The sequence below is a fragment of the Heteronotia binoei genome, chromosome 15, assembly GCF_032191835.1.
Source record: "Heteronotia binoei isolate CCM8104 ecotype False Entrance Well chromosome 15, APGP_CSIRO_Hbin_v1, whole genome shotgun sequence".
NCBI lineage: Eukaryota > Metazoa > Chordata > Lepidosauria > Squamata > Gekkonidae > Heteronotia > Heteronotia binoei.
The window spans coordinates 22,370,742-22,380,445 of NC_083237.1; the positions used below are offsets into that span (position 1 = coordinate 22,370,742).

The following is a 9,704-nucleotide window of genomic DNA, read 5'->3' on the forward strand; positions in this document are numbered from 1 at the left end:
GAGGTGGCTGTCAATAAACAGAAGGACACGCATCACAATCTAAGACTACCAGAGAGTTTGCTCACCCCACGTCCAGCCACAACAGGAGAAAAAAAGGAGGGAGTTGAGAACAGAAGCAAACGAGGGAGGGCAGAGCACCTGTGTGAATTATTACAATAGCAGGATTAGTGGATAAACAAGGGAGGGGGGAGTTGCAGACAGAAAGCCAACCTTCTCCCTCCGCCATCCTGGGCATTTCTGTAGAAATGGCAGGAACTCAACAGAGATGCAGCAATGCAGGAAGGGAACCATACCTGTAGCACTGCTGCCTACCATGCAACCCAGACTGCTATTGAGGGAAGGCAGTATGCAGAAACAACGTTGAACCGGAGCCTGGGACCTCCATAAACTGCAGGATGGATTACCAATAAGCAGGAGGGTGGTGTTGGTGTTAGGGTTAGAATGCAAAGCAGTGGCACCAATCGAAGTGTAGCCAGATTGGAGAGCGGGGAGAGAATAAAAAGGTTTGCAAAGGTGACAACTGCAGGGGGATGAGGAAGATCATGGCAAGAACCTGTTGCTTTTAAAGGGGGGGCTTCTAACTAACTTCCTCCCATCCAGCCCCTGAGGGGAAAACCCTGGTCGATGGCACCTGCAAAGCCAGAATCCCTTAGCAGACCCAGTCTTTAAAGAGCCAGCCGCCCTACGCCAAAAAGGGGGGTGGGGGACGAGATGGCTGAGGGAAAGTTCAGCTTGGAAGGAGAAAAGCTCAGACAGACAAGGAGGGGACCTCAGTGGGGAAGGGGGAGAGGAGGAAGAGGAGGCTGAAGATAAAGGGGGGGGTGCAGGGTGAGGCTCCCCAACTGAGGGAGGGGCTCCTCTTTCTCTCACCTGCCCAGGCGCCCCCTCCCCCCCATGCGACGCCTCGAACCAGAAACACCAGAGCGGTTAGTGCGCATGCTCGCAAGTAGCCATTCGCAAGCCCAACCTCGGCCCTCAGGACTAACCAGACCCTTCGCCCCCAGCTCTCTCTAGAGCGCATGCGCACCCAGCTCCCGGAAAAGGCCGAAAGTGCATTTCTATTGGCCAAAAGCGACACACGAGGCGGGGTCAGTCCTCTGAGAATCGTTCGGGCGGAAGACGGGACAAATTAGACGGGGATTGGGTAAAGCGCGAACGAGAGCGAGATGGTTGGCGTTTGTGATTGGTTCGCGCTATCAGAGGCTCTGTGATTGGCTTGCTCTGTGTCTCTGCGGTAACTCCGCGTGGAGACAGATGGAGATTGGAAGGAGCCCACCTTATTAGCACTTCCGACCTTATAGTGTAGTCAATATGTATATAAGGCTTTTATTGAATATTCACTATTTAATAGCGAGCGCAAGCATTCGTCATTTTCCGCCCCCTTGCTGCGTTGCCCATTCTGATTCGGCAAACTTAGATTGAATTCGGATTGGTTGAAGCCGGGGTTGCTATGGTAACGCGTTCATGTTCCGGACGGGTCCAAGCAGTGATGGGTCCGGAATCCCTCCCGCAGGTGAAAGGGGCGGTCCTAACTAATATACAAATTTGACGACGGTCTCGGAGGCCGAAATTCAACAGGTGCCGCTGCGGAGGGACGAGCCCCGCTTCACCTGTTGAATGCCGCAGCTGAGAAAGTCTCTGAGTGGAAAAGGGAGGAGTCCGAGAAAGCCCCACATCGGCGCGGTTTGGGCTCGGCTGAATAGCGGGAGTGGAGAAATCTCATAAAGAATTATTAAAATATCCAAACCCGTACAATAGGTTTCATTAAGACTAACAACATGGGGTGTTAGTTTGGTCGGTTTTAATAAAAGGGAATGTATGGGTTTTATTTAATTTTACGTAGTCCGCCTTTCTCACAGCTGTTCAAGGCAGATTACACATTTTCATAGATTTTGCTGGGGTCCCACAGGCTGTTTGACTGAGTGAATTGTGCTTTGTCATATCTTGTGTTTTTCCTCGAGTCTCAGTGCAAAAGATGGGCTACAGCCAAGGTTATGGGAGAACACCAACTTTTGGGGGGTCTTTTTTCAGAATAATAAAGAACAGTTGACATTTGTCCAGGACACAATTCCCAGCCAACCACTCTCTCTTTTATTGTGATTTTTCACTGCCTTGGAATGCATTTAAAAAAAATTACCTGCTCCGTTTTCATAAATAGGGAGTTTTGTTGTCAGTTATCTCTGGAATTTTAACAGACATGTAGTTAAGAGTGTCAGCCTAGCATATGAGAGACCCGGATTCAAATTCTCAGTAGCAATTGAGAGACCTGGGTTTAAATTCTCACTCATGCCATGGAAACTTGCTTCGGTGACCTTGGGCTGCCACTCACATCCTCAATCTAACCTACCTGACAGGGACGTTGTGTGAATAAAATGAAGGCAGTGAGAATGATTTAAGTTGCTTTGGGTGCCCACTGGGGAGAAAGAAGGGGTATAAATGAATGAATTACACAATAGAATTTGTTAAAATGGTCGTGGTGGGGGAGACTTAAGAGTGCCTTAAAAACTAGTGCTTTTCTTGAGTTGCACAGTCTGTCTGTTAGTCTCGATGATACCGTAAACCTTTTGGTTTGTTTTACCAGTCTAACATGGCTAGCCTCTGGAAATGGAATTCTGTAGTTAGAATGATAATGATAAAATCTAAGCCAGTCTGTTGCAGAAGATAGGGAGGCTGGACTAGAATCTGGGAGTGCGCTTATTCTTATCCTTATTCAGCTATGAAAGTTCACTGGGCAGTCTCCACAAATGTTTCTCAGTCTATCCTACCTCACAGGGTAATTGTGAGAATAAAATGGATATCTTCAATACTGGGCTCCTTGGAAAATTCACAGAGGATAAGGAATATGTCATGGGCATGTGGCTGCCTAGATTGCATTCATGTGGAAGAGCCGTGTCAATCAAAACATCTTTTCTTGAAGAATCTTGAAAAATGCCTTGTCCTGTCAGGATGACCCATATAGCCTAGGCTAGCCTGATCTCAGCCGATCTTGGAAACTAAGCAAGCTTGGCCTGGCTGGTATTTGGATGGGAGACCACCAAGGAATAGGAGGGTTGTGATATGGAGCCAAGCAATGGCAAACCACCTCTGAATATCTCTTGCCCTGAAACCCCCACGAGGGGTTGCTGTAAGTCAACCGTGGCTTGAACTTTTCACCACCACCATCAGGTGGCCATCTTCACATGGTCTGGAATTAGGGCCTTTTTTTTTTAGTAGGAACGCACAGGAACACAGTTCCAGCTGGCTTGTGTCAAGGGGTGTGGCCTAATATGCAAATGGGTTCCTGCTGGGCTTTTTCTTCCAAAAAAGCCCTGTGCGGAATGAACATCAGTGGAATTTTTAAACACAGTTAAGATTTTTTAAAAATATTGTTTCATTAGGAAATCCACCAATATGGCTTTTAATTGACAATCTTTTTGTCTAACATGTACCAAACAGTTCACCACACACCCGGTCCATCTATTTAATAGTTGGCTTCTTTTCGGGCAGAGACACCCAGGGCTGGAGCTGCAGCCGGTGAATCACAATGGAAATGATCATCCTCAAATACCTGGATTTAAAAATTTCACTGAAGTTTACCATACTGAGAAAGCTTACTAAAAAGTTTTCTCTCTTTCTTTCAGCCTCAGCAGCACAAAGCAAAGATATGCATGTGGTAAGTGGCATCCCTTTGTCTTCCATTGGAAATACCAGTTGTCAGGATGTGTCCTGCCATGAGATGCTATATTGTGTTACATTGCTGCATGCTTAGTGTAACCCAGTTGCTTGATTGTAGTCTGAGGTTAGAAGGGGGGGCGGGAGGTGATGCTCATTGATTTGTAGTTTAGAAGTTTTTTATGACCGGATTTGGTGCCTGCACATCATGGCTTATCTAATTGTCATGAGAATGAAGACCTGATGCCCCCCTTGCTTGGAATACCTGAGCGGCCTTGGGTATGTGTGAACCAAAGGACTGTGTTGTCTCTGACTGTTATACAGCTTACTGTGAGAAACAGAGTGGGGAAGAGCTGAAGTTGCCCATGCATTTTGAGTATATCTAACTTGTCTGTACCTTGTAACCTCATTCCTGGCAACTCTCAAGCAGAGGGTTGACTCCTGTACCAGTACAATAAACTCTACTATGTTATCAGAGGTGGTACCTGGCCAATCCTCACACCAACCCCACTGCAGAGACAGATGCATTTTAGTTTGTGCAAAGGAAGCCCCTGCCTTTTGATGGTGCTGGGTCTCTGATACACTCAGGACTGCCTGTGGATGTATCTCTGTATGGGTAGGGTGGCCAACCTGTCTCTACTTGCTTGTTTTTTTCTTTCTTCTCCTCTTCTGCAGGAAATACCTGGATGTTCACTCCATGGATCTCATTGACAAGGCCCAAACCACCGATGAGCTGAAGAGGTGATGGGGATTGGGTAAAGCGCAGACACAGCAGGAACGCACACCCCATATCAAAATACAAACGCGTGTGTGTAATAAGCTAAGCTAGTCAGTACTTGGATGGGAGACCACCGAGGAAGTCCTGGGTTGCTATGCAGAGGCAGGCAGTGAGGGCAAACCACCTGGGTACATCTCTTGCCTTGAAACCCTGCAGGGTCACCATAAGTCAGCTGTGACTTGACATTTTCTACCACGATACACATGTTGGCCATACGAATGCAAAATCCGATTATGTTCATATACAGTTCTGTGCATAGCCAAGAAAGATAGCATACAGAAAAATGCATGATTGCCCGCTAGCCCTATACAAAATGCAGGTTTGCGCACTAATTTTTCACACCCCAGCGGTCACGACTTCAGCTGCGTATGTAGAGTCCTATTCAGGTGTCTCAAGCAGCAACAGCAGCCTTTATCCCTGGAGTACAGGTTCCTTGGAAAACTGGATCTCACACTCTCAAAAGGATAGTGTTGAGTACAACAGGGATTCTTCCCAAGCGCTGGAACCCTGCTCCGTGCTAGCAGGACTACCCAACCTGAAGAAGGCTTGGCTTGGCCTTCTATCCTTTGAGAGTGTGAGATCCAGTTTCCCAAGGAACCTGTACGCCCAGTGAAAGGCCAGGCAACTCATCCGCTTCCTTGAGCCTTACTCATGCTTACAGTAGCACAATACATGTTATTAAATCCTTTGTCGTGTGATGAACACTGATTTGTTTAAAGAACAGTCTTTCCACTGCAGAATCAGTTGTAACCCAAAATCAACAATACTGACACGAGAATAGATCATCAGATCACTTCCTTTGGAGTAAAACTTCTGATAGCCAAGCAAAGGAAAAACAAAATGAAAGGGCTGGACCCAGTTCCTGGAGAAGGCACTGCAGCTGAGACAGCCCCGTCCCATGCTCTGTAGGATCTCATAGAATCAGAGTTGGAAGGGGCCATACAGGCCATCTAGTTCAACCCCCTGCTTAATGCAGGGCTGGCTTAGAGCAGGGGTGGCCAAACTGTGGCTCAGGAGCCACATGTGGTTCTTTCACACATCTGGTGTGGCTCTCGAAGCCCCCACTGCCCTGTCAGCTGGCACGGAGAAGGCATTTGTCTCCTTAAATCACTTCGCCAAGCCAGCCAGTGGCTTGAAGAATGCATTTAAAGTTAAAAGTTGCTTTCTTTCCACCTCTCCATCCCCCCATCTGTTTTCCTTCCTCCCTCACTCCCTCCCAGCTCTCGAGCATCTGATGTTCATGTCTTGCGGCTCTCAAGCATCTGACATTTATTCTATTTGGCTCTTATGTTAAGCAACTTTGGCCACCCTTGGCTTAGAGCATCCCTGACAAGTATTTGTCCAGCCACTGCTTGAAGACTGCAGTGAGAGGGAGCTCTATCTCCCTAGGGAGCTGATTCTGCTATTGAAGCACTCTGACCTTAAAATGTTTTTTCCCCTAATATCCAGTCGGTACCTTAAATTCTCTGCTGCCAACATAAAGAGCTCCTTGCCCTCCTTTGTGACGGCTGTCATGTCCCCCCTCAATCTCCTCTTCTCCAGACCAAACAGTCCCAGGGAGATGGTGAATGGATCTGGAGAGTAAAGCTGCAAGCCTAGGCAGATTGACTTGGGAGTAAGCTCAAGCAGGATCAGACTGTACAGGACAAGAAAAAACATCCTGGGTGGGAAGAGAGAGATCATAGAGTCTTGAAAACTGTTGATACTGCGAGCGAAACAACCAATAACGTTCTGTGTACGTGGGTTTAGAGCAGGGGTGGCCAAACTTGCGTAATGTAAGAGCCACATAGAATAAACGTCAGATGTTTGAGAGCTGCAAGGAAGGAGGGAACAAAATAGATGGGGAGGGAGGAGCAAGGGAGAGGTGAAAAGAAAGCAACATTAACTTTAAATGCATTCTCCAAGCCGTTGTCTGGCTTGGCTTGCAGAAGAGATTTAAAGAGACAAATGCCTTCTCCAAGCTGGCCAACAGGGTGGTGGGGGCTTTGAGAGCCACACAATATGTGGCCACCCCTGGTTTAGAGAGACTTCGAGCGTCAGGACCAGCAGTAAACTCAAAGGTCAATAATCCCTTCTGTGTTTTCAGCCGCGTGCAATTATTGCAGTAGGTCGTGCAAAACTAGGGCCAACCCTCATCAGAAAGAGGACAAGGAAATGGGAGGCTGGAAGAATTCTGCATTAAAAGAAGCATGCCTGTAATAATTCCTTCCCCATTCCTTCCTCTTGGTCAGTCTCCTCTCGGAGTTGTTCGACCTGCAGGATTTCCAGTCAAACCCGCGCTCCGCCATCTTGTTGGATCTGTACTTCTATTCCATCCAGTTCTGCCGGGAGCAGGGATTCAACCGGGAACAGACCTCTGCCTTCTTTTCCATTGTGAAGGACACGCATGAGGCCTGCGTGGGTAAGGAGACCGGGGGGGGGGGCAATGCTGCGGTAGGGGAAGGAGGACTAGGGGATGATGCTTACTTGACATTGTCCATGGTGGTTGGGAGGGCTCCATCATGGAGTGCAGATTCTGCAGGCCAGGGTGAAGTGTGAGAGGCTGGAAATGCATCCCTCCCCCCGTCTCCTCCTTACCTAGCCTGGCTCCAGATGACGCCCAGCTTTCCAGTCTCAGCTGTGTGTGCAGGACCATAAGCAAACAAAGCAGTGCCAGCAATCACAAGTGACAGGCGAGCAGAGGGAGAAAAAGTATCAAGAAGAAGATATTGGATTTATATCCTGCCCTCCACGCTGAATCTAAGAGTCTCAGAGCAGCTCACAATCTCCTTTACCTTCCTCCCCCACAACAGACACCCTGAGAGGGTGGGGCTGAGAGGACTCTCACGGCAGCTGCCCTTTCAAGGACAACTCCTGCGAGAGCTATGGAGGACCTAAGGCCATTCCAGAAGCTGCAAGTGGAGGAGTGGGTTCTCCCACATAAGAGTCTACGCACTTAACCAGTACACCAAACTGACCGGAAGTGGACCTTCTGGTCCACCAGCTGAGAACTGGGCTTTAGGGGAAGGACCAGAGTTGAACATGAGGGATCGTGGAAGGAAGGGGCAGAACCCTAGTCGGCTCCTCTGCTCACCCCTGACTCTTCCCCCACCCCTGCAGAAACACCGCTACCGAACGTGGAGGAATGCTACAACTACTTCACCGAACTGGTTTTCTGCCATTCCATCCGGGTGAGTGCCCTTGTGCCAGGCAAGGCAGGAAGGTCTCTCCACAACAATGCCTGTTTGGGGGAAATAGTGGCATCTTCCTGCCCACCTCCTTTTCTGTTCCCCCTACAGAGACCTCCCTTCAGTATCGATCTCTTCAATCAAGACCAGCTGGTGCTCATAACCGATTACGTGATCAACACCTACTTCCGGCACTTCAAACTTTACAAATATGCTTTCACTCCGCAGGTAAAGCAACCTCTCCGGTCATCTCAGAGGGTGCAAGAGGGGCCTCCTGTCTTCCTTCTTCAGCCTGGGAGGCAAACGGCATTGGCTTCTAGACATGCTGTGCCACAAGTTGTGTAATGTTGCCTCCCGTACAAGCTTCCAGCCCTCATGGACACAGCAAAAAGCCTTTATAACATGGGACTACAAAATAACAGACCAAGGAAATCAATAGATTAGACCTTCTGTCTCACAATCGTGCCCTGAACCCTCCATCTCCTTCCTACTCTAGGTGCGGTTGGATCTATCCTTCACCTATATTGGGATGCCAGAGGCCAAAGAGGAAGGTAAAAGAGAGGGAGGGGGATGTCTCCCACAACCACTTTTTGAACCTGCAGCACACTTCTGCACCTTTCTTAGGAGGTTAGGAGACTGAAGATCACTGGAGGGTCTTGATCAGTCACAACCACCATACGAGGACAGGAAATACTTCAATGTATAAAGCTCCTTTATGCAAAGTCAGCCAGTATTTCTTGATCAGTATCCTCTACATTCTGACTGGCATCCACTCTCCCAGGCTTCAAGCAGAGAAAGGTCTTGCCTGGAATCCACTGAGATCTTTTCAGTGGAAGATCCCAAGGCCTGGAGATTGATTGATTGATTGATTCATTTTATTGGATTTATATCCTGCCCTCCCCGCCAAAGCAGGCTCAGGGCGGCTTACAGAAATAAAAACATTTACAAATATTGGGCATTAACTCATTTAAACCTTAAACAGTATAACAATTAAAACATATTAAAACAATTTGGTAGATTCCAATAACTTCAGGCCTTCCACAGGTAATGCTTGCGCACCCTCCCCCCTTTTGGGATACCATCGCTCTTTCTTTGAACTGGGCCACAAGGAGCGAAAAGGTGTTGATTATGACTTTTAAAGCCCTACATGGCTTGGGACCAGGGCATCTAAAGTACCATCTTCTTTCATATGTTCCTGCCCAGGAACTAACCCCTCCTGACTGTCCCATTGACCAAAGTAGCTCCTTTGGTTGGATACACAAGAGAGGGCCTTTTCAGTGGCAGCACCACGATGACAGAACCTAACCTCCCATGGCAGGTGTGCCTGGCCCCATCACCCTTGATGTTTAGGGAACACCTGGAGACAGTTGGATTCATGGCCCATCTGACTAGCTCTTCTGCCTCCCAGCAGTTTTAAAGAATGGCATTAGCCAGTGGTTTGCGCGGGTTTTATTATTTACATTGTAAACTGCCTTGAGCTCCTACAAAATAGAAAGGCACATCGTCCCGCAAGGGGCTATTAGCTCAGGCTTCGATGAATGAAGGTTTCCATCAGCCATGACGCATCTGGAGCTCGCTTCAGCTGAAGGAGTACCATCCCCCCTCCTGCATCCCTCTTTCCAAGCCTTCAACCTCCCTCTTTCCTACAGTGGAGGAGCCAGCCGAGAGCAGGGAGTCTCCCTTGTCACCTCTGCAGGAGGAGAGTGAGGAAGCCCCGGCAGCCGAGCAAGGTAAGAAAGATGGGCGGCTTAGAGCCCCGAACGCCACGTGACTTTGCAGGGGCTTGGCTTCACCTCAGGCACCCACCGGGGGGCGCTCCTTCACCCCGTCCCCCCCTCTCTCTAGACCCCACTGCCACTCTGCGGGAGTACATCTCAGCCCAGCTCAACCAGGAACTGGCCCAGCTGCGGCTGGTGGTGGAGCAGCGCCTGCGGGCCGCAGAGGAGCAGTTCAGCAGCAAGCTGTCGCAGCTCGAGAAGGGGCCCAGCAGCAGCAAGGGGCCCGGCAAGGGCAAGAAGAAGTGAGCCTGCAGAGGAAGGGAGAATAAATATTTTGAAAGCAGGTTGGTGCCCTTCTTTTCTTCCGGCACGGCAGAGGTTGCAAAGGAC

The 9,704-nt window shown here is 48.9% G+C and overlaps 1 protein-coding gene across 1 annotated transcript; it reads left to right on the top strand.

Moving 5' to 3' along the window:
* Positions 1-1,252: 1,252 nt before the first annotated feature.
* CFAP119 (cilia and flagella associated protein 119) lies at positions 1,253-9,657 on the top strand. The gene is made up of 9 exons (XM_060256628.1): positions 1,253-1,513; positions 3,621-3,652; positions 4,327-4,392; positions 6,661-6,830; positions 7,529-7,599; positions 7,708-7,824; positions 8,093-8,147; positions 9,246-9,326; positions 9,442-9,657. Exons 1-9 carry the CDS (start codon positions 1,451-1,453, stop codon positions 9,618-9,620), a joined length of 834 nt encoding a protein of 277 aa, XP_060112611.1. The 5' UTR covers positions 1,253-1,450; the 3' UTR covers positions 9,621-9,657.
* The last annotated feature ends 47 nt before the right edge of the window (positions 9,658-9,704 follow it).

Excerpts from the sequence above, each read along its gene's own strand:
- CFAP119 (XM_060256628.1), top strand. The coding sequence starts at position 1,451 with ATGGTAACGCGTTCATGTTCCGGACGGGTCCAAGCAGTGATGGGTCCG. Across the intron at positions 1,514-3,620 it reads GTCCGGAATCCCTCCCGCAG|CCTCAGCAGCACAAAGCAAA; the intron begins GTGAAAGGGGCG and ends TCTTTCTTTCAG. Across the intron at positions 3,653-4,326 it reads AAAGCAAAGATATGCATGTG|GAAATACCTGGATGTTCACT; the intron begins GTAAGTGGCATC and ends CCTCTTCTGCAG.